The 25,342-nt window shown below is 43.5% G+C and overlaps 1 protein-coding gene across 1 annotated transcript in view; it reads right to left on the bottom strand.

Annotated features, from left to right (window-relative positions):
* Positions 1-8,227, bottom strand: part of LOC127584846 (zinc finger SWIM domain-containing protein 4-like) — a 76,957-nt gene extending 68,730 nt beyond the window's left edge. Inside the window, exons 1-2 of the mRNA XM_052041806.1 lie at positions 8,054-8,227; positions 3,825-4,026 (exon numbers count right to left, since the gene is read on the bottom strand). Of these exons, the coding sequence (XP_051897766.1) occupies positions 3,825-4,026; positions 8,054-8,227 (376 nt within the window). The remainder of the gene's footprint in view (positions 1-3,824; positions 4,027-8,053) is intronic.
* Positions 8,228-25,342: the final 17,115 nt, after the last annotated feature.

Here is a 25,342-nt window from a genome sequence, read left to right as displayed (position 1 = left end):
GATCTTTCCTCAAGTGTGGTGTCCAGAACTGGGCACAATACCAATCCACTGGGAACACTAACCACTGCCCCGTAACCACCTCCAACTGCAACACTCCGCATGGTTGCGGGGAACCCTTCCTCATTCTACTACCATCACATCAATTTCAACAGTAATGAAAAATGAAGTAAAGCCCAAATGAAAATACTGGCCAAAACAAGGAACTAGAGACCTGATGGGAAGGGTTCATGGGCTTCAGAAAGCAAACGTGTCATGCGCATCAATTGCACGTGTTGCCCAAGTAGCAAACTTACTCCTGCCTGCAATATCCCAAATCATCACATCCTGCCCTCAATCCATAATAAATGGAGACATCTACAAGCTAACTCCTTTCACCAAAAGCCTGTACAATGAATGATGAATCTCAAGCTATAAATATTGCTCAAGCCATAGACAAGAATGAAGGAGAACAACCTGTTCTGATGGTCTGCAGTGTTAGCTTTCCACCATTGAATGGGACAAATGGAACTGAAGCAACACACAGAGAGCTGGAGGAACTCAGCAGGTCAGATTGCTCCAGATTCCAGCATCTGCCATCTTGTGCATCTCCAACTGGAACTGCAGGTCTCGATTGATTGGAATGGTGCACACATACAGAGTGCAATTGTTCCTTTTCTCTGCAAATCCCAAATAGATTTTCAATTTGCATCATTATTTGATTTTTCTCCTTAAGTTTAAGAATTCCAGACTGATTGACAATATGCACAGTTTTGGGCCCCATATCTTAGGGAGGATGTGCCGATGTTGGAGAGGGTTCAGAGGAAATTTACGAGAATGATTCCCAGAATGAAAGGGCTTATGCATGATGAGCGTTTGTCGGCTCTTGAACTGTACTCACTGGAGTACAGAAGAATGAGAGGGGACCTCAGAGACATTTAAAATGTTGAAAGGAATGGACAGAGTAGATGTGGCTAGGCTGTTTCCCTTGGTGGGTGAGTCCAGGACCAGAGGGCACAATCTTAGAATTAGAGGGTACAGTTTCAAAACAGATGAGGAGAAATTTCTTTAGCCAGAGGGTGGTTAATTTGTGGAACTCCTTGCCAGGTACAGTAGTGGAGGCCAGATCATTGGGGGTGTTTAAGGAAGAGATAGATAGATATCTAAATAGTCGGGGTATCAAGGGATATGGGGATAAAGCCGGAAATTGGGATTAGAATAGTTTTTTCTTCTCCTTCCCCCCCCCCATCTCATTTTTTTCTTTTTCTCCTCTTCCTTGGAACAGACTCAATGGGACAAATGGCTTACTTCTGCTCCCTTGTCTTGTGATCTTGTGGATCAACCTTGCCTATGCCAAACACAAAATGGTTTCTGTTTTATTCCCCCTAACGACAAACCTTCAACAGTGGTGCCAAAACAAAACTTAACTGCACAATACACTGGTACTTCACTTAGTACTGACGAAGCATTCCCGTGAACTAGACTGCTAATTGAACCAGCTCTAAAAGGGGTCATTACATACCACAATTTCATTGGCTGAGTGCCAATGATGCAATGCACTCATTGACAGAGCAAGTGTGTACAACATGGGCATGTTCAGCAAGCTGGCAACTTTTGATGCTGTCTTATTTTTTCCACTAAAATATACTGGAAGACGTTTTCCCTGGTCCAAGAGTACTTTAATGCGTCACTCTAGAGGGTAGTGCTAAGGAGAGTACTGGACATTTCTTCAGACAAAGGGCTCAAAAGGTGAGAGACTGGTGAGAAGGAAGGAGCTATCAAAACAGAATATTTAAGGAAATTTGGATGCACTTTAAATGAACTACTGTTAAATGAGAAAGTCAAAGCTATACTAGATAAACACAGCAAAATTAATTTACAAAACAGCTGACTTGCACATCAAGGTTGAAAAAGTCACTGGTGCTCAGAAGACTTTGCAAACTGCTCATATTCCACTTTTACGATTTAGGTCATCATTAGAAACCCTTGGGTACAGCTCACACTTTATTGCAAATGTAACATTTGTACACTTTTGTCAAAATTATTTTCTTGTGCGTTGCTGGATTGGCTCAGTTAAGTGACCATGTGTGTGCAAAAATAAGCATGTTAAACAGACACCTGAGTGGTTTCAGGGACCTCTGATATGAATTATACATAATTACACACCCCAAACAAATCAGTTTGGGAAGCCTGGAGGCCAACAACTCAGAGACATTGGTGCACTGTTACCACACAGAGGAAAACTGGATTACTGACTCATCGCCTAATCAGCTTTTGGAACTGTGCATAAGGTTCACCTGTTATGCAACCACTATAAAAAGGCAATTTTTGTGAAAGGCTGATGAGCTCAATAAAAGTTACACAAATGCCTCGAGGTTGCTCAGATGCTATAACAAGTATGAAGTCAGGCAAAACTCAGCAACTATAGGAAGAAATGGAACATATAACAATGTAGGATTTGATCATTTTCTCTCACTTTAAAAAGGCACGAACTCAACCACATGGATGAAACTCGGATGGAGTACCAACTGAGACTATTTCCCGTCTCCAAAGGTCAAATTGTCCATCATAAACAGGCTCAGCATGTATCAGGAGTTCCAGCAGCGGTGGTCCTGGCTGAGTTGTTCCATTGGAACTCCTGAGGCAATGGTGAACCATCACTTTTCATTCATCCAGCACTTTTCATGACATCAGGACACCCCAAAGCACATTACAACAGTGGATACACTCATTGTAATGTAGGAAGTGAGGCAACCTATATACTTGCACACACACACTAAGCTCACAAAAAGCAACATGATAATGACCCCTTTCTTTCAAAAAGGAAAGATGTTGATTGAAGGGTAAATATTGGTCAGGGTTCTATAAAGATCTTCAAACTGAACTAGAAGATCATCTATATCCGCTTGACAGCCAGACAAGGTTTCAGTTTAAAACTTAATGAGACACAGTACAGTACTTATCAGCCTGAACTTCTGTACTCAAATCCCTTTAGTGGGACTTCAATCTACAACTTTAAGCAGAGGCAAGAATGCCAGCATTTGACTACGGCTCCCACTTTAGGCAATCTGCAGCATCAAATGATAGTCTCAGCCAATGAATCAGTGCAGGGGACTGGCAAGAGGAAGGAAAAAAGGAGAGAATCTAATATGGGGGTGGGAGTGTAACTGGAACTTTAAATCCTTCTACACAAACTCTTGGTGGTTACTGCAACTCAGAGTACAAAACAGAGCCCAATTCAATTTTTATTTTGAACTGAGGGTTGTGCCCCAAGCCTTCTGAAGTTATATTATGACTTCACTATTGTGGGAAAATGCTCCATTTCCACCGGCTAGGGACCACACGAGCGTCATAAAAGGAAGTCCATTACTTAACGCATGTTGCTAAAAGCTACTCAATGCCAAGTTAGTAATCTAGATCTTGTTAATGGCTCCTGAAAAATTATACCTGCTTTTCAAACTAGTCCAGTAGCATTCTAACAGCAATGCAGCAACAAAATAAAATCAAACCACAGTAATTTCAAGTAAAGATTTCAAAGCCACAGCCGTTACAAACCATCAAATGCATTTCCACAATTACGAGTCTCGATGGACCCAAGTCATTCCTCCTACATGCAGGCTGCATGAGGAAGCAAGCCCTTCAGCAAACATCCTGAAGGGCATTTCCATCTTCCTGTACTTCTGGTACACAAAGGCAATGCAACCATCATACTGTGGCAATGTCTTAAACTAAGCAGTAGCATTCAGGAATGCCACCATATCATACTAAGTGCATAGATTCAAACTGCATTAATTTGGCAATTATCCACATCTAACAAACCCACCTCCAGGCATTTTGATAATACTCACCTACTTGCAGTACACGCTCAATGGCTCCTGTTTCCAATAATCTCAGCCCTTTGTTGAAAGGAACTTCACCATCCTTCTCCCCTTCTTGACACTGATAGCTGAGTGATGAGTACATGCAGATCTCTCGCTCATTTCTGGGGAAGGACCAGAAAATAATCCTCCTCTGAACTGGCTCTGGAATTCGAGAAAATCGCTCCTCTACCTAAAAATAAATGCACAAAAAATTAACCAACTGCATCCTGTCATTAGAGACCAGTACAATGATGAGTTCAAGAACCAAACCTAAACGATAAGGTGGGAATAAAACACTCCCAAAATGTGGTCTGAGCTTCTAAGCAATCAATGTACAAGTCTGCAAATTGAAAAGTAAATTTCAATTCCCAGCTTTCAACAAGCTGAAGGAACCACAGCATGCAGGACAGCAAGTGCTGTGCATGATAATTACCGGTGACTATTAGTTTTATCAGCTCCACCACTTGCTTAAAAAGGATTCCTGCAATATCACAACTCTAGATATAAATACCAGCCACTCTCACCCATTAGAAAACACAGTAGTTAGTTTTAAGCAGTTTACAACCATCCCAACTCACGAGAGAATAACTAATTCAAATAATTTAGGAAGCATGAAGACCATGATTTGGCCAGTCAAGCCTGTTCTTTCCACCCATTGTGTATAATTTAACCTGTTGTGGACTCCACCCAAAACATGAATAGAAGTGGCACAGTTTTTTCTGCAAGTGAGGAGTTCATATCCATACAGGACAGATTTCTTTAACCACATGCCTTCTGAATTGAGCACTCCATCTGCCAACTAGGTTCTAACACATCAAAAATAGTTAATAAAGCATAAACTAGTTAAAAACAGAGTTCTCACTAGAAGTAAATATGGCATCAGAAAATCAGATCATGCTAATATTCACACCTGGAAGTCAGTTGTAGTATTACCTGTGAACACCAACTGTACTCATTCAAGTCTCTCTGCTGACCACAAGCTAAAGTCTTAACACATTTACTCTAAACAAATTAGAACTTCAATGCAGGAATTTGATACAACTACATTGGGAAATCATACAGCATTAACAAGTCTTAGTGAACTGGTGCCAACAGACTATGAAACATTACATTTCAACTTATGCAGTCATGCAATATTCTCAATGTGTTACCTCAAATAAGCTCCCCACCCTGACTATTAATGATATCACTGGAGCTTAAAATTCTCTGCATTTGCAAACATGAAAACTGCACTGATCTTTTCTCACCACAGCTGAAGCACACACACACACAATGATTCCCCACCAATCCCCCTAAACAGCAAGATTCTAAATACAAAGAAATTATACGTTGTTACTGTCAAAAAAAAGTGCAATTTGCACCTTGTTCAAATTTCAAGTGGCAAATGCTTTTGCAAGGCAATTTAAACACTACACAAAAATAACCCAGAGTGAAAAGGAGTTCAAGGTGGATTAAGACAACAATCACCTTTGTGCCACTTGTGAATTTATGGAAACCCCCTTTGATGGGCACAGACTTCAATCTCCCTGACATCTCCTATTACTATTAGTTGTCAGTTATGGCTCAATTTGTCGCAGTCTCACCCGGTTACAAGGTTGGGGGTTCGAGGCCAACTTGGAAGATTTGAGCACAAAAGCTGGGCTGAAGCTACAGTGTAGAACTGAGAGTGCACTGCACTGATGGATGAGATGTTAAAATAAGCCATTATTTCCAAAGATGAGCACGGGAGCTGTCAGCAGTGGTCCAGCCAGTAGTTGTACCCCTCAGACAGAAAATTTGGTAAGAGCCACATCACCGTCTGACGGACCTTACTGAGTGCAAACTGGCAGCTGCGTTCCCTACCCTGCAACAGCACCACGTTGGATGTGCCGAATGAGAGAAGCGCCACACAAACCCAATCTGTCTGCCAGTCCCATTCCACATATAGCAAATTGAGAGCGACACTACAAGAAACCACAAACCACGCTGTTTTTCTTGGAAATTTCTGCTTTGAAGTGGAAAGGCTTTGTTATGGTTTTTTGTTAGCTGCTACAGCCTCAATTACCTTCAAACGGAGTTACGTCAGTGCCCAGTTGTGGGATTGGTACATCCTGTGAAGGAGGGGAATGTCTGATGGTATTTTTATTTTCACACCCACTCAGTTCCACAGTTAACCTACTTTCTACAGTGCTGATTGTTTGGGATACTCAAAATACATGAACCAGAGACTGCATTACACTGTGTCTGACAACATTCACCCCTACTCCACACTGCGCACAACACCCAATAATCGATATTACTCCCTTAACCGCATGCTTTCTTCACCCCCCCCCAAACACAAGTTACTGACCACCTTACAAAGCAAATCAATTTCAGTCAACAAGCCTTAGATACTCTTTGGATCAGTATTTAGACCAACAGATTAAAATTACAATGCATACGCAACGTAAAACACATTTGGCCTGATGTGTCATAAAATTACCATTGGGTGCAGCATTAAGCAAATTTAATCAGTTTGATTAAATGTGAGGATATTCCTACCAAAAGTCTGAGCTCAATATGACCCACATTATCCAATCATTTTAAAAGACCCACTATGGGAACTGAAACAGCAAGACAGTCCAGACCAGTATCTTGGTTGACGGTACAATTCATGCGGTCTTGGTCTCTTCTACGCTACAAATCAATATTTAAATATTTAACAGAAACCTCTGGCAATAGTTATTGCTTTAATCATAAAGTCTGAATCACAGCTACTCTGACCGACTTTCAAACCCTCTCTATGGGGCAAATATTCACACCCACACCCTGGGGGAGACGGAAAATGGGAAAAAAAAGAGAGGAGGTGGGTAAAAATAGTCAGACGGAAACAAGAATATTCACTCCCACCCTTGCTGACACACACCTCTTGAATGTGGTTCCTGTGGAAACAATACAAGTCTTCACGGACAAATCTCTACTCTCATGCAGGCAGACAAGAAACTCATTCCATCAACAAGAAACTACGCACGCACAGACTCAATACAGTCAAACACATCTTAGAACATCCATTAAATAAAACCCAACTTTAATATATTTCCAACTATGTGAAAACAAAAAGACCCTTTTCTCCATGTTACATTCAGTATCACAAACAATTCTATTTGTCAGTGAATTATATTTTATTTGCTTGTTTATACCCATGTACAGAGGAAAGTCCTTTTTCTCAAGTTATGGCTGTCATTGTTTGGAAAAGTCACTGTGCAAATGAAGTCAGCACAAAAATCAAAACATCAATTAGCGTAGTTAGCCAAACGAGTTTACAGTAATTTACTGCAAAATAACTGTGCTGGCTGGTTTGGTTAAGTCGCCTGTTGAACAACAGAACAAAGATTGTAAAATGCCAAAATCTTTCACCAACATCGAATAACAAAATCAGCTACAGATACCAGTTAACCCAGAAGTGCCACAATTTCTACTGCAGGCATCAACTGTGGGTGTCAATCTTTACATTAAGATGAAGAATGCACAAAAACTATAAGGGGGGGGGGAGAGAAGAGGGGAGGGAAAAACTGGAGGAATTGCTCAGTTAATCATTTAAACAAATTGCTCAAAACCAAGTGTAGTAAAAGTCTTTGACAATTCCTATCTGGGTTCCCTTTACACTCAGTAATGCAGTATCCTTCACCACCAACACCCCAAGCAATTCACACTCAATTTCTTTCCTCTCCAATTTCCTCATCTCCCCAGTCACTGCTGCGATTTCTCATTCCTCTCTCCCACCAGATACACATTAATTGAAAGTTGGGGAATTAAAAAGATTTTTTTTTAAATCCCATTGCAGCTCAACCACTGCATCCCCCCTCAATATACATTTTTTTAAAAAAAAGATGTTTAGAAATGAACCTGGTGCAGGACTAACAGCAGCCAGGACAGATTTCATTAAAGAACCGTACAATTTTACAAGTCTGAGGAGCAAATACATTAAAAAAATGTAAAGAAACAATAAACATTTCTAGATATAAATCTTCCAAAAACAAAGAGATTGGGGAAAGAAATTACAGGAGTGAAAATAAAATTGATTGAAGGTGTTTATTTGGTGTAAAAGTTGGAAAAGGGGGCATTTGCTGGGCTGGAGATGCGGAGTGACAGCTCGGGGTTTATTGCCTATTGTTTTCAGCCCCTCTCCACGCCATCCCCCTTGTTTACTGAGGTGATTTATTTTTAATTCCCTCGTTTGTTGCGCTTGCACTGCTCACCTGCTCGAAGGGCCATTTCTCCGCCACCTTCTTGGCGCTGATGTCCAGCAGGGTGTCGGGCTTGTGGGACCTGCCGTTGCCGTGGCCCGGCTTTGTCTGGGCCGCTTTCGTCGGAGCCCCGCAATTCCCGAGGCACGGCCGCTTCGCCGGCGGCTCCCCCCTCACGTCCGCCATCGCCGACGACTCGCTCACAACTGACCGCACGCCGGCTCCCGGCGCCCCGTTTTATACGGCCGCCGCTGCTCCCGCCTCCCTCCCGCCGCCATTGGCCCTGCGCCGCCGCCTCCTCGCTCCTCATTGCCCCGCGCCTCCGTCCGTCAGGCCTGGGAGCCCCGCCCCGCGTCGCCGCCGCGTCAATCGCCGCTTAGCCCGCCCTCCGCTTCGGCCATTGGCTGTCGACCTTTCAATCATACAGAGATCCCACTCTCCCAGTTCCAGGAGAATTAATGTCTATTATTGCAGACTGACTCAATCATGCTCATGTCTGGGACAGTCTAGGCTTGGACATTTTAAATCATTAGCAGACAGGATTTGGATCTCGGGATAATCCCTTCGAAAAGTTATTTGAACTAAACAACAGGACTAAAGGAGCCAAATTCAATTCAAGACCTAAGATGAGATGGGCTTTAGCCATTGGGGATGGTAGGAAGGTTGTCATTACCCTCAACACTCTGGGCAAGAGCGCAATACACAAAACAAACAAAACAGGCCTAGTTGCAATCAACATGCATGGATACTCAGCTGCAGTGTTACTCTGGACCAAAAGACAAAGTGCCAGAGGAACTCAGCAGGTCAGGTGGCATCTGTGGAGGCAAAGGATGGTCAACGCATTGGTCGAGACTCTGCATCAGGACTGTGGTGTTAAAAGTTGCTTACCAGTCAAGTATCAAGTATCACAGAAAGTAAGCAGTCAAGTAATAGGAAATAAAAAAATAACATTATCAGGCCGCTTCTATGGGAATAGAAGCAGAGCTAACTTTTCAGGTTGAAACTTACCTACGTAACAAGTCAAAGCCTTTGACAAATGAAAGAGAGGAAACTGACAGGAGCAAAAGCTTGTGCCTGGAACAATTTTAGAAAGTCTAATGCACTTGGATCATCAAAAGAGAACTGTTATATTATGATAAGTTTTATGGTACAGCCTGCTCTCATTAAATGAATATAATTCTCTAAACTGTTCCTAGAATTTCAGACAGTATGTTTATAAAATAATTTGCTTACACATTTCAATTTATTTGGCCAATTTACAGATTTTTTTTCAGCAGAAATACTCTAATCTTTGCTACTTTTCCCCTGGCAATCTCTTATAATACGTGTCGAAATCCAGACAAGTTGCATCGGCTATGGATCAAGACCTCTGACTGGCAACCTCACGTAGAAGAGGTCACAGCCTGGCTGGTATGGAAAGTTAAAACATAGTGTATGTGATGCATGAAATACTCCACAGAGGTTGGAGGTTAAGAGAAGGATCATTATTGCATATCTCATTCTACTGTAACTCAATGAATACTGTTTTGTGGGTAACACACATTCCAAAGTAACAGCTTTTGTCTGTAAACCAACCCAACAGAAACATGGGAATAGGATGAGTTCATTTAGCCCCTGAAGCCTTTCTGACATTCAGTCGGATCATGGTTTTCCAATTCCATTATTCCCACCTCTCTTCCACACCCTTACCTACTGATAATCTAACACTTTCAGCCTAGCATCCACAAACTTTTAAGGGGGATAGTGTCAGACTTTTATGATCATTTGTGTGAAAATATCCTTCCTAATTTCATGCCTAAGTGACCCAGCTCGGAATTGGAGATGATGTGCCCTTCTCCTGGATTTCCTCAATGACAGAAAATAGCTTCTCTCTATTCTACTGAAACTCTTAATCACTGAAGTACTTTGATGAGGTCACCCCTCAGTCTCCTAAAGGGAATATAAATCAGGTCTTTGTAACCACATAATTTGACCCTTTTAAGCCGTGGTACCCTTCCCAGGGTTTATATATTCTTCCTGCCCAAAAATGAAGATATTTGAGATAGGTTTCAGTCATTGGGGGTACTGAGGTTTGACTAAGGCTCTGCACACTAAAGCATAATGTTGTCATTTCTGTACTCAGACTGCACTGAGAACAGACCAAGATTTTATTAGCTTTCCTGATTGTTATTTATACCATTTAATGAGGTGTACATGGATATCTAAATCCAACTACTGAGAAAACATTGGAGTACTGCATGCAGTTCTGGTCACTGCACTATAGGAAGGATGTGATTGCATTGGAGAGGGTGCAGAGGAAGTTCACCAGGATGTTGCCTGGGATGGAGTGCTTTATTTCTAAGGAGAGATTGGATTTACTTTGTCAGAATGGAGGAGGCTGAGGGGGATCTGATGTACAAAATTATATCTAAGATGCATAGATTTAATTTAAGGCTTAAAAGGGATCCAAGGAAGAGATTTTTTTTTACCGAGAGGGTGGTTTGAATCTGAAGCAAACTGCCTGAAGGGGTGATAATGGCAGGTACTGTCACAACATTTCAGTATTTAGATGAGCACTTGAATCCCAGTGCATAGAAGGCTTCAGACCAAGTGCTGTTACATGGGATTAGTATAGATGGTTATTTGATGGTCACAAAGATACCCTTACACTTCCCGATACTGAACTCTGTCTACCCTCTTTCTTATTCTCTCCACACCTGTCTGCAGATTCATGAACATAAGATTTGTGCCTCACAGCAGCTTCAACTGCAAGCTTGGAAAGGTGATGAGATATTCCTTTGATGCCATTCATTTAGAGCATGCAAAGTTGAGGCCCAAGTACATATTTGGTCTCTGAATGTTGAGGTACACAACATTCAGAGACCAAACACTTTACGCCTGCTCAGATAGAGTAGACATAGATAGATAGCCAGTATCTTTTTCCCAGGGTCGATACTAGAGGGCATGGATTTAAGGTGAGAGGAAAAAAGTTCGAAGGAGATGTGTGGGACAATTTTTTTTACATAGGTGCCTAGAATGTGCTGCCAGGGGTGGTGGTGGAGGCAGATATGATAGAGGCATTTAAGAGGCTCGATATGATAGAGGCATTTAAGAGGCTCTTAGATAGGCACATGAATGTGCAGAGAATAGAGGGATATGGGCCACATACAGGCAGAAAGGATTAGGTCAAAGTTGAGTTTATGGTCATCTACACAAGTACATGTGTGCACAGGTGCAATGAAAAACTTACTTGCAGCAGCATCACAGGCACATAGCATCATATAAGCAGAATTCACAAGAAAAACTTAAATTATACACAATTTTTACAAGAATGAACACAATTAGAACAAAAAAAGAGTCCATTGTAGTGCAAAGTGATCAAAGTGGCCACATTGTTGCTAAACTGTAGTGATTAGGGTTGTGCCGGTTGGTTCAAGAACTGAATGGTTGAAGGGAGGTAGCTGTTCTTGAACCTGGTGGTGTGGGACTTCAGGCTTCTGTACCTCCTGCCCGATGGTAGGGATCTTTGGTAATGGATATTGCCTTCTTGAGGCAGCACCTCCTGTAGATACTACCGATGGTGGGAGAGGACGCACCCCTGATGTATTGGGCAGAGTCCACTGTCATAAGCTTAATTAGTTCGGCACAACATTGTGGGCTGAAGGGCCTGATCTTGTGCTGCACTGTTCTATGTTCTATGTACTCTCTATTTCCAAAGGTCCAATCAATTATGAAGGCAAGTCACAAAGGAATCATTAATTCCTCAATTTTGCTACCCCTCCCCTTTATGGAACTTGTGAAAAGTTTCTCGGAAACCCATCTGAAAGCTCCTCTGCCCAATGAGCCGGTGGTCTCCAGACCGGGAGAGAAAAGAGAAACTGACCCATCGAGGCTGTCTCTCACACTTGGGAGCAACACACAAAATGCTGGAGGAACTCAGCGGGTCAGGCAGCAACTATGGAAGGAAATGGACAGTCGATGTTTCGGGACTGTCCATTTCCATCCATAGATGCTGCCTGACCCGCTGAGTTCCTCCAGCATTTTGTATGTTGCTCCAGATTTCCAGTCCTTCTTGTGTCTCACACTTGGGAGCTGCTCTGTTGCTATTTCCATTTCCAAGCAACAGCCTCAGTGTCTGAATGGCAGACACTTCTACAAAGATTTCAGATGCAAATTGTGACCACCAGTGTTGTCACTTTAAGTCCGTCATGCACAGATCCACTTCCTCTGATGAATGGAAATGGAGGTCATTTTTTTAATTGGAAAAGAGGAGATTTAATTAAGGAGTAAAAAAGCAATAAAATGTTCCCAAAGAAAAGACCCATTTCTCTTTGCATGTTCAGTAACTATGGGACATAGATTTAAGGTCATTTTTACAAAGACTTAGAGAGGAGTTGAGGAATTTCTTTTCACTAAGAACGTGATAGGGACTTGGAGTACACCGCCTGAAAGGGATTGAAGGTACAGGCATATTTAAAAAGCTACTGAATCAGTAATCAAAGAGCTGTAACCTACAGGGCTGAAGACAGAAACTGGCAAATGGGATTAACCTATATAGGTCTGACCCAACATGGGTGCGATGGACTGAATGCCTTCCTGTGAACTTATTTCTATGATTCTAATTGAAGAGAGCAAATCGGTGCCTTAGTTCCATAAAAACCCCCAGGGTACAGCATTCCTACAGCTGTCCCCCTGACGTCAGGCTTCCTGACATTGGATAACATGTGCAGCTCTTCTGTTCTAACACTTGGAGCCAGGATCTCATCGCTGTGGTTACACTAGGCTCCACTTTTACTTCAGAGACTGGCAGAAGACAAACTTGATGAGCACCTCCCAACTGCGCAGATTACACCAGCTCCCTTTCCTTAATCAGAATAACAGATTAATACATCTCATTCTTTTCCAGGACCTAGAGTTTTATTTTCTACATTATGGCTAGCAATAACTTGCACTAAAACAGTCCCATGAATGACCTAAGGTATTTCACAGGAGCATTACATAAGAATTTAATCGAACCCTTAGAGTCTGCTCTGCCATTCAATAAGATTGCACATGATCCTGTGGCTTAAGGTCACTTTTCCGCCCATCTCCATAACCTCCTGACTGTCCAATAAATTATCTGTCAATCTTCCACTTGAATATGCTCAACAACTATACATCAACAGTCCTCCGGGACTAAAGAATTCCACAAGTCTATAACGCTCTGGGTAATAAATTCCAATATATTCTATTTTTGAGACCAAGTCACTGGAGTTAATAGGATAGGTAGGTTTCGAAATATACAGCATCCTGAAAAGTCTTTACAGGGTGGATGCAGAGAAGGTGTTTCCTCTCGTGGTAAAATCTAGAACCTGGGGTCGCACTTTAAAAATAAAGGGTCAGCCATTCTTGATAAGCTAAGGGTGAAAAGTTATCGTGGAGGGATGGGAATGCAGGGTTGAGTTTATAATCAGATCAGCTGTGATCTTATTAAATGACAGAGCAGGCTCAAGGGGTGACTGTCCGACTCCTGATCCAAGTTCATATGTTCACATGTTTTAAGGAGCTTCCGTGAAAGACAAGTGGATGCCCGAACAGATTGGTATAATCACGGAGAAGGCACACTAGCGGCTCTACGTCATTAGAAGTTTGAGGAGATTCGGTATGTCACTAAAGTCTCTTACACATTTCTATAGATGGAGAGCATTCTGACTGGTTGCATCACCGCCTGGTACAGAGGCTCCAATGCACAGGATCGCAAGAGGCTGCAGAGGGTTGTAGACTCAGCCAGCTCCATCACGAGCACAACCCTCCCCGCCATCGAGAACATCTTCAAGAGGCGGCGCCTCAAGAAGGCGGCATCCATCGCTAAGGATGCATGACCCTCACCATCTGGGACATGCCCTCTCCTCGTTACTATCATCGGGGAGGAGGTACAGGAGCCTGAAGACCTACACTCAATGATTCAGGAACAGCTTCTTCCCCTCCGCCATCAGATTTCTGAATGGTCCACGAACCCATGAACACTGCCTTGTTATTCCTTTTTTTGTGCACTATTTATTTATTTTTGTAATTTATAGTAATTTTGTCTTTGCAGTGTACTGCTGTCACAAAATAACAAATTTCACAACATACAAGTCAGTGATAATAAGTCTGATTCTGATCCTGAACTCAATCTGAAACCATCTCTGATATGTGGAGCACCAGGAGTCCATATCGGAAGGCAAGAGGGCTAGAAGTTGCACAAGAGAGTAGAATGAAAGGAATGCCAGAGTAGGAATGGCAAAATGCTCACCTGACACTGCCTTTTGTAACACACCTGGTTTAACTGTGGTTTAACTTGCTGATCATCACAGGAACTGTGGCAAGTACTTTAATGCACTTGAGCAACCCGGGAATGAGGTGTGAACAAGCACTGAAGATGATTCAAGAGCAGGGCTGCTGATAAAAGGTACAGTACACAAAGGACTACCCCTCACACCTCCCAGAACAAGGTGCAAACTGCAGTCAGGAAGCTAAAATTGAAGAGATGGCTTGTTTTCCTTTCTTGGAAAGAGCACCTGATTGGATAAATGCAATACACTAGTCCCTGAATATCCGTGAGCAAGCCTGTGAAATGAAAAGTAAATGAGATAAGGCCTGGAGACAAGCCTGTGAGCATTTACTTTTACTGAGTGTGATAATGACGTGCAAGGGAAAGTGAAGGAGGGCAACGGAAATAAACATGAAAATAATGAGAGACAATTATAAAAACCGGAGCAGTTAAACATTTAGGCAAAACTCCAAAGACAAGAGTCAGAAATACAAGATAAAATACTTTGATTAGCTGCTCCATATCCCTTCCAATTTCTTACGCCCTTTCCCTGGGCTTCAGGCTTTCTGTATTGAAGATGGTCGTGTCACTTGGGGTGGAAGGTTGAACAGCCCTGGCTGTCCTTGGCCTTAGAAGGGTAGTTCAGCAAGTACACAAGAACACAAGTGAATAGGAGCAGAAGTAGGCTGCCTGGCCCCTCAAGCCTGCCCCATCATTCAATATGATCATGGCTGATCTATGCTGGCCTCAACTCCTCTTCTGTGCCAGTTCTCCATAACCCTCAAAGTCAAAGTTGAGTTTATTGTCATATGCACAATTCCTCGATCTTTCAAATATTTATCTATCTCCACCTTAAATCTATCTAATAATCCGGCCTCCACCACCCTCGGGGACAGAGAATTCCAGAGATTCACCACACTCCGAGAAGAAATTTCTACGCACCTCCATTTTAAATGTCCGACCCCTTATTTTGAAGCTATGTTCCCTTGTTTGTGACTTTTCCACTTGAGAAAACATCTCAACGTCTACCCTGTCAAGTCTCCTTAGGATCTTATCTGTTTGAATAAGGTCACCCCTCATTTCTTCGACACTCCAAGGAATACCGACCCAATCTGTCCAGCCTCTCTTGACGGGACAACCCTCTCATCCCAGTTGGATCTCCTCTAGACCACCTCCAATGCTCCTGTATCCTTTTTTTTAGGTCAGGGGACCAAAACTGTGCCCCAGTATTCCAGGTGAGGCCTCACCAACACCCTGGATTACTGTAACAACTTCCCCTTTTCTTAAACTCCTATCCCTTCGCAATAAAAACCAACGTGTTATTTGCTATCTTAACTACTGGTTGGACCTGCCTGCTAACTTGTGTGATTCATGCACTGGAACATGCAGATCTGTCTGAACTTCACTCGTTTGCAGTCTCACCCCTTTCAGATAATAATCCTCCTTTTGCTTCCTCTTACCGAAGTGCACGACCTCATGCTTCCCCACATTAAACTTCATTTGCTGGGTTTTCACCCAATCACTCCATCAATCCATATTCCATTAAGGAATCACAATGTCCTCACGACAACATGCCTCTTCACCTATTTTTGTATCATTCCCAAACTTGGAACCCTTACATTCCGTTCCCTCCTCCAGGTCATTTTGTAAATAGTAAACAATTGAGGGCCGGGAGTCAATCCCTGGGGTGCTCCAGCAGTTACATCTCTCCACTCTGAGAAGGACCCATTTATTCCAACTCTTTGTTTTCTAATATGACTGTGCCCCTACTTTCTTAGAAGCTTAAGGAGATTTGGCATGTCACCAAATACTCCAACAAACTTCTACAGATGCACTGCTGAAGGTATCCTGACTGGTTGCATCACAGCTTGGTTCGGCAATTCCAATGCACAGGAATGAAAGAGGGTGCAGAGAGTATGGACACAGCCCGGTCCATCACAGGTACAGCCCTCGCCACCACTGACAGCATCTACAGGAGATGCTGCCTCAAGAAGGTGGCACCTATCATCAAGGATCCCCACCATCTGGGTCATGCCCTCTTCTCGCTGCTACCGTCGGGCAGGAGGTACAGAAGCCTGAAGTCCCACACCACCAGGTTCAGGAACAGCTATGCCCTACAACCATCAGGTTCTTGAACCGACCTGCACAACCCTAACCCTACCTCAGCAACGGAACACCACGGACCACCTCTTGCACTCCCATGGACTTGTCTCTGATTGTTTGTTTTGCACTAAGGTCTTTTTTTCTTCACTGTCTTGTATAATTTATGTACAATTTATGTCCTGTGTGTTGCCTGTACCTATGCGCCTATGATGCTGCTGCAAGCAAGTTTTTCATTGTACCTGACCTCACTGTACTTGTGCACATGACAATGAACTCGACTTGACTTGAGGTAGGGCTGCTCATTAGCATCCAGAGAGCCCAGCAATATCACAAACTCGATGTCCCGGCCACAGTACCAGTGCCTCCTGATCAGCCCACTGAGATTGCGAATCCACCTTCCTCCTTCCCTGATATCTGATGAATCCCATCTTATCCCAGAGAAGATAGGCTAGGGGAGTCTACCTTGGAACAGAGGCTGAGGGAAGACCTAATCGAGGTCTGGAGAAATTATGAACACAGATGTAGCAAGGACAAATGCCCCTGAAGTGAGGGGGCATTGATTTAAAGTAATTGGTAGAAAATGAGAGTGGAGACGAGGAAAAGCTTTTCACCCAGATGGTGAGGGTCTCACTGCCTGAAAAGGTGGGTGAGGCAGAAACACAAGTCCAAGTCGAGTTTATTGTCACATGCACAAGTACATACATGCACAAGTGCACAGGTGCAATGAAAAACTTACTTGCAGCAGCATCACAGGCACATGGCATCAGAGACACAACATTCATAAGAAAAACATAAATTAAACATAATTTATACATGAATTATACAAGAAAGAACACAATTAGAACCAAAATAACACACAAAGTCCATTGTAGCGCAAATTGGTCATAGTGTTGCTATACTGAGGTAGTGATTAGGGTTTTGCCGGTTGGTTCAAGAACCGAATGGTTGAAGGGAAGTAGCTGTTCCTGAACCTGGTGGTGTGGGACTTCAGCCTTCTGTACCTCCTGCTCGATGGCAGCTGCAAGATGGCACGGCCCGGATGGTGGGGGTTTTTGATGATAATTCAAATCTAAACACCACATCACATTTAAACAGTGCTTGTAGGCGATGACCGGCAGGGTTACGTATCCAGTGCTGGTAGGTGGGACTAGATCGGGTAACTCCTTCTCGAACAGAGGAGACACAGAGACTGCAGATGCTGGAATCTGGAGCAGCAAATAGTCCGCTGGAAGAATCCAGCGGGTGAAGCCCAGGGTTTCGACCCAAAACATCGACAATTCCTATCCTCCCACAGACGCTGCTTCGCCTGCTGAGTTCTTCCAGCAGAATGTGTGTTGCTCCTTCTCGAACAGCATTGACACAATGGGCTGAACAGACCTCTTGTGTTGTAAGTTTTGCATGATTCTGTCCTGACATAATGGCATTCCCTCTGCAATATTCAGACAGCCACCGCGCCTGCCTCTGAGCTGGGAATGAATTCCTGACCTTCTAACTTAGAAGTAAGTGCCCCCTACAAATATCTGTGCCTCCTACTAAATCTGACCAAAACCATTGTCCACACAATCCTAACATAGAAGACTTGTTTTGTGCAAATTCTGATGCTTCCATGCCAACCAGTCACAAACTCATCCCTATGATACAACCTCATATCACACTCACTGAAACTGTTTTTTAATATCTTGCACAGCCTGCTGTCCTTTATGTCCCTTCTGAAGCATGCTTCAGAGCATGGTTGGTGCTGATAGAATGCTCCCCCTCATGGGAAGTCTAGAACCAGGGGGCGTAGAGGGTTGTAGACTCAGCCAGCACCATCACAGGCACAACCCTCCCCATCATCGAGGACGTATTCAAGGGACGGTGACTCAAGAAGGTGGCATCCATCACTAAGGACCCTCACCATCCGGGACATGTTCTCTTCTCGTTACTACCATCGGGGAGGAGGTACAGGAGCCTGAAGACCCACACTCAACGATTCAGGAACAGCTTCTTCCCCTCCACTGTCAGATTTCTGAACGGTCCATGAACACTACCTCGTTATTTCTTCTTTTTTGCACTATTTAGTTATTTTGTAATTTATAGTAATTTTATGTCTTTGCACTGTACTGCTGCCGCAAGACAACAAACTTCACATCGTATAAATCAGTGATAACAAACCTGATTCTGATAGGTTCCGATAAGAGGTCACTCACTTGAGACAGAGGTGAGGATGAGGAGGACTTTCTTTTCCCATTGGGTTCTGAATCTTTGGCGTTCTTTAACCCAGAGGGCAGTGGAGACAGTCACTGAATATATTCAAGGCCAAGACAGACTGATTTTTGGTTTATATGGGAGTCAAATGTTTTGGGGAACAAACAGGAAAGTGGAGCTGAGACTAAGATCAGATCAGGCTCAAGTTGTATAAAGAGTCACACAGTACAGACAAAGGCCCTTCGGCCCATCGAGTCCATGCCGACCATCAACCACCCATTGACACTAATCCCATTTTATTCTCCCCACATTCCCATCAACCGCCCCAGATTCTATCACTCACCCACTAGGTTTTTTTTTACACAGAGAGTGGTGGATGCCTGGAATGTGCTGCCAGGGGTGGAGGTTGAGGCAGATACGATAGTGGCATTTAGATAGGCACATGAATATGCAGGGAATGGAGGGATATGGACAGTGTGCAGGCAGAAGGGATTAGTTTAATTTGGCATCATGCTTAGCCCCAATATTGTGGGCCGAAGGGCCCGTTCCTCTGATGGACTGTTCTAGGTTCTGTGTTCCAGGGACGATTTACAGTGGCCAATTAACCTACCAAACTGCATGTCTTTGGGATGTGGGAAGAAAGTGGAGCACCTGGAGGAAACCAGGTCACAGGGAGAACATGCAGTCTCCAGACATTCAGCACAGGAGATCAGGATTGAACCCAGGTGTCTGGGGCTGTGGTCACAGGGAGAACGTGCAAACTCCAGACATTCAGCACAGGAGATCGGGATTGAACCCAAGTGTCTGGAGCTGTGAGGCAGCAGCTCAACTAGCTGCCGTGTGGCTGACTACTGCTCCTACTAGGATACCAATCGGAACTCATCCTGACCTTGCCCTTAACATGATCACTGTCCCCCTGTTTGCCACAGTGGGCAGAGTCAAGTTGTAAGGCAATTGACCCAAGAGCCAAACCCAACCTGTCTGTTTTCATCTGTCCTATTACATGGACCACAACATGGCAGACAGGTGGGGAACAGCCCCTCAGTGAAAGGGCACCAAAATCAATTGACTCACAGCATTGTGCTCTACATGATGGGACATGAATGCCTGATGTTTTCTTTTTGTCTGCTATTTGACAGAATTTTTAAAATATTTTCTGGTAAGATCTGTGCTGAGCTCCATCTGTAACACGTGTTCTTTATTGATGAAATGTCAAACAGATGTAAGGATTTATTGATCGTACAAAGGAGCAAAATAGCACCACAAACATAAAAATAGGCTAATTTTCATCCCCGAGGCACTTTGACCCAACCAACAAGTTTGAATTTGTTTCAATAGAAACAATTAGAGAAGACTTTTTTCCAATAATGACAGCCAATTAACAACACCGTTGTATCTCAGCAGCCAACTGAGTTTGTCTTTCCATTCGAAGACTAACCCTATGTTTCTCATTTCCTCCTTACATCATTGAAAGATCGAGCATTAGGAACAGGAGCAGCACCAGACCCTTTCGAGCCTGCTCTAAGCTGATCCTGTGCATCAAGACTACAGTCTACCTCAATCACCATACTCCCCGAACCCTTCAGCATCCAAAACCGATCAAACTTTCTGGGGCATCTGAGAAGATTCCGCTTGTCCACAAAGATTCTCTCGAACTTCTACAGATGCACTAGAGAAGATACCCTTATGGGTTGCACCTCAGCCTGGTAAGGCAACTGCTCTGCTCTGGATTGTCGGAACCTGCTGTGAGTGGTAAACACTGGCCAGTCCATCACAGGCTCGTCACTTCCATCCTGTCTATCTTCACGGTACGTTGCTCCAGGAAGGCTACCAGTATTGTCAAGGACACCTGCCACCCTGGCCATTCCCTCTTCTCTCTTCTACCTTCTGGGAGAAGATACAGGAGCTTGAAAGCCTGAATGTCCAGACTCAAGAACAGCTTCTTCCCCACTGCTGTCAGACTCCTGAACCAGTCACCTCTCTCACCTCCCCTTCCCAATGGTGTTGCCATATTCTCAAAAACCCTCAATTCTACCTCTTCTATTATTGTTAAGTTAGAACTTCTCCTTGCACTACCTCGGTTTGCACTGCTATACTTTGCACAATTCCATTGCCTTGTACTCGTTACTGTATTTATTATTCCCGTGGACACTGTTCACTCTGTGAGCTGCACGCGAGCAAGGAATTTCATTGCACCCTGGTGTACATGACAACGAACTACTATGAATCTGATATACCTGTACTTCAAGGTGAGGAGAGCCAGATTTTTGGACTGCAGAGGACCAAGGGTCGTGGAGAACAAGCTGGCAAGTTAAGTCGAGACAGATCAGATCAGCTATGACCTTACTCAATGGCAGAGCATGATCGACAAGCTGAATGTCTTTGTCCAAAGTGTGGCTACAATGTGGAATTCATGATCACAGGGACTGTGGAGGCAAAGAATACAGATGTATTTGCAGGGAAACTGGATAATACACGAGGAAGAAGTCTTGAATATACTTACTTACTGTACATCTTGAAATCTGTGAAGATAGCAACTTTATACAGGACCCCATTCTATTCCCATTTTGTGCCTCAACAACTAATTCCACCCCTCCTTCCTGGCTACTAATTCAGTTCAGCACTGCCCATTCCTGAGCTGTGTTGCACTCCACATCTGGTCTGATATCACAGACAGATATGGGCTATTTGACCACACTAGAATTAAAGTTCCACATGCGCATCCTCCCAGCTCACTGGCTCAGTTGACAGTACTCTGGTTTTGTGACAGGTTCAATTCCCGTTCAGTGACTTGGGTATAAGTAAGTAGACTGACAACCTGGATCAGTCTGAGGGAGTCCAACACTGCAAGAGGTCCCTCTCTCAGATCCGGGGCCTGTCTGCTCTCTCAGGTGGATGCAGGTTGGTCCCGTGGAGCCTTTTACAAAGTACAGGGGAGTTATCTGGCCAACACTGGTCACTCAGCATTTGTAATGAGAACAGATGGAAATCAAACAAAAACTGCTCTATTTCAAAACACTACATTGGTTTGAGTGTTTTGGGACATATACAGTAGGTGCATATAGAACATAGAACAGTACAGCACAATACAGGCCCTTCGGCCCACAACGTTGTGCCGATCTTTAAACCTCGCCTAAGACTATCTAACCCCTTCCTCCCACATATTCCTCTATTTTAAATTCCTCCATATGCTTATCTAGTAATCTTTTGAATTTGACCAATGTACCTGCCTCCACCACCGCCCCAGGCAGCGCATTCCATGCCCCAACCACCCTCTGGGTAAAGAACCTTCCTCTGATATCTCCCTTGAACTTCCCACCCATTACTTTAAGGTCATGCCATCTTGTATTGAGCATTGGTGTAGAACATAAATATAGAACAGAAGTATAGATATAAATACATATCTGTATCTAATCCCATCAACATAACTTTTGATCACTTTCTCCCTCATTTATTATCTAATTTCCCTTTAAATACAACCATATTCTTTTGCTTCCAAAGTCCCTATGGCTGTGAATACCACGTTCTAACCACACTTAGGGCTAAGACATTCAGCCCCTCTATCCTGCTCTGCCATTCAGTAAGTTCACAGCTGACCTGAGGAGACACAAGATCTTTTTTTGATTTTCATCTACTTTTCTTCTGCTTATTTTACATTGAGAAGGTGCCACATGAATGCAAACTGGAGACACCAGAGACTGCAGATGCTGGGATCTAGAGCAACACACGAAATGCTGGAGGAACCCAGCGGGTCAGGCGGCATCTGTGGATGGTCGACATTTCGGGTGTGACCCTACATCAGGACCGAGTGTGTAGAGGGAAGCTAACTTGTGTAGAGGGAAGATAGCCAGTATAGAGAGGTGAGGGGTGAGGCAGGAACTGGCAAGCGATATGTAGACCCAGGTGCAGAGGGGTTGATGGGCAGATGGATTCACCTGGATCCATCCGTTGCTCACTCCTCCCCCTCACCTCTTTATACTGGCTTTCTCCCCCTTACAACTCTCAGTCCTGATGCAGGGTCTTAACCATAAACATTGACCATCCCTCTGCCTCCACAGATGCTGCCTGACCAGCTGATTTTTGCTCCACATAAATGCAAGGCGCTGTGAAAAAAAAGGAGGCACAAATTGAAAAATCATTTTTTTTTACATTACCCACGGTTTTATAGCAGTATCTGTCTACTGCAGGTTGCAAACAATACTAATGTAAACTAAGCCCATTCTAGGGATGATCCAACTGGTGCTCAGTAACACACATTCAACTAAAGTATAACAAAAGAAAAACAAATCGATGGATAAAATCTTTCTTCAATTTACAGTATCAAATTGCTGAAATGTAATATAAATGCATGATCCGTGCTTTACTCTGGGGTAGTCATTCTACAGCAGCTGCTAAAGGCCATTCAGCCCAGTGGGGGAATTCCAAAATGTTACAATTGCTCCTGAGACTTGTTGCCTTACACGATTCTGAAGAGCTTTTTCCTGCTTCTCCCAATCCCCAGTCAATACATAAAGGTCACACCATCCAATCTCGGAGACTCTCAGGACCTCTCACGTCATGGGTCATTCCAGACTCCAAGTCTCCAAGCTCCTGTAATGATAATATCAAAAAGAGCAGATTATTCCAGTCTCAGTGCTACGTACAAAAATCATAGCAATTTACAGCACAGGAGACTATTCAGTCTACTGTACCCACATAGGCCAAAATAAAGACACAAACGACTGCGGCTGCTGAAATCTGGAGTAACAGGTTTCAGGAACAGCTCCTTCCTCTCCACTGCCAGATTTCTGAATGGTCCATGAACCCATAAACACTACCTCGTTATACCTCTTTCACATTATTTATTTATTTTTGAAACTTATAGTAATTTTTATGTCTTTATGTCTTTATGTCTTGCACTGTGCTACTGCCACAAAACAACAAATTTCACGTCATATGTCAGTGATAATAAACCTGATTCTGATTCACACAAAAAGCTGGGAGTATCGCTAACCCACAATTGATATCTGGACAAGATGAAGGGTCTCGACCTGAAACATTGACTCTGTGGATGCTTGCCTGACCTGCTGAGCTCCCCCAGCTTTTTGTGTGTCAGGCCAAAATAGAGCCTTTCAGAATAATCCTGCAGTTTTTAGTTCATTACCTTGTGGGTCAGGACATGTCAATTGCACATTCATGTTCTTTCTAAACGTTATGGGAGTTTCTACCTCCGTAATCCTCTCAAACAGAATCAGTATCAGATTTATTATCACTGACATATGCCGTGAAATTTCTTGTTTTGCGGCAGGTTCCAGTTTTGCGAAAGGTTCCAAACACCTTTCTTCAACTCCCTTCTAAATTATAATCAATTCTCCCTGGTTATTGAACCTGGTCCATTTTATTCAGCTGCGTTGGAAGAAGCAGCAGTTCTCTAACTCACCTCTGTTTAGCAAGGTGAATTGCTAGCACACAGTTGAGAATTCCCAGAATAATGTGCAGTACTTGGAGTATTGTCTTCACACTTAGAACATGCTCCATCACATTGTTTGGCATGACAGTCGTACTGAATGAGCTAGATTCAGAACGGATCTGGAGTGGAGTACACACCCCTGACCATATCAATGGTGCTGAGGTGGAGATGGTTGAGAGCTTCGTTCCTCAGTGAAAATATCATCAATAATTTGTCCTGGTCCAGCCACGTGGATGCTATGGCCAAGAAAGCACAACAATGCCTCTACTTCCTCAGAAGGCTAAGGGAATTTGGCATGTCCCTGATGATGCTCACCAATTTTTACAGATGCGCATTGAAAGCATCCTGTCCAGATGCATCACAGCTTGGTATGGCAACTGTGCTGCCCAAGGCTGCAAAACATTGCAGTAAATTGTGAATACAGCCCAGTCCATCACTCAAACCAGTCTCCCCTCCATGGACTCTTGTCTACACTTCTCACTGCCTTGGTCGTGTAACATAATCAAAGACCTCTCCCACCCCAGTCATTCTCTCTTCTCCCCCCTCCCATCAGGCAGAAGATACAAAGGCTTGACAGCACGTACCACCAGACTCAAGGACAGCTTCTATCCCACTGTTATCAGACTCTTGAACTAACCTCTCGTACACTAAATATAAACTCTTGATCTCTCGATCTACCTTGTCATGGACCTTGCACTTTATTTGTCTACCTGCATTGCACTTTCTCTGTAACTGTAATATATTCTGCATTTTGTTTTGTTTTTACTACCTCAATGCGATTATGTATGGGATGGACAAACTTGGGTTGTTTTCTCTGGAACGGTGGAGCCTGAGGGGAGATCTGATGAAAGTCTATAAGATTATGAGAGGCACAGATAGAGTAGACAGCCTGTATCTTTTTCCTAGGGCTGAAATGTCTAATACTGGAAGACATGCATTTAAGGTGAGAGGCAGAAAGTTCAAAGGAGTTGTGCGGGGCAGGTTTTTTTTTCCACAGAGAATGGTGGGTGCCTGGAATGTGCTGCCAGGGGTGGTGGTGGAACTAGATAAGATAGAGGCTTTTAAGAGGCTCTTAGATAGGTACATGAATGTGCAGAGAATGGAGAGACATGGACCATGTGCCACCAGAAGGGATTAGGTGTCAGTAACTAATTAGTTCAGCATAATATCATGGGCTGAAGGGCCTGTCCTGTGCTGTACTTTTCTATGCTCAATATCTGTCTGAATGGCATGCAAGACAAAAGCTTTTCACTGTTTCTCGGTACATGTGACAATAATAGACCAATACAAT

This window comes from Pristis pectinata, chromosome 31 (assembly GCF_009764475.1).
Source record: "Pristis pectinata isolate sPriPec2 chromosome 31, sPriPec2.1.pri, whole genome shotgun sequence".
Classification (NCBI taxonomy): Eukaryota; Metazoa; Chordata; class Chondrichthyes; order Rhinopristiformes; family Pristidae; genus Pristis; species Pristis pectinata.
This window is presented reverse-complemented; position numbering and strand designations above follow the sequence as displayed.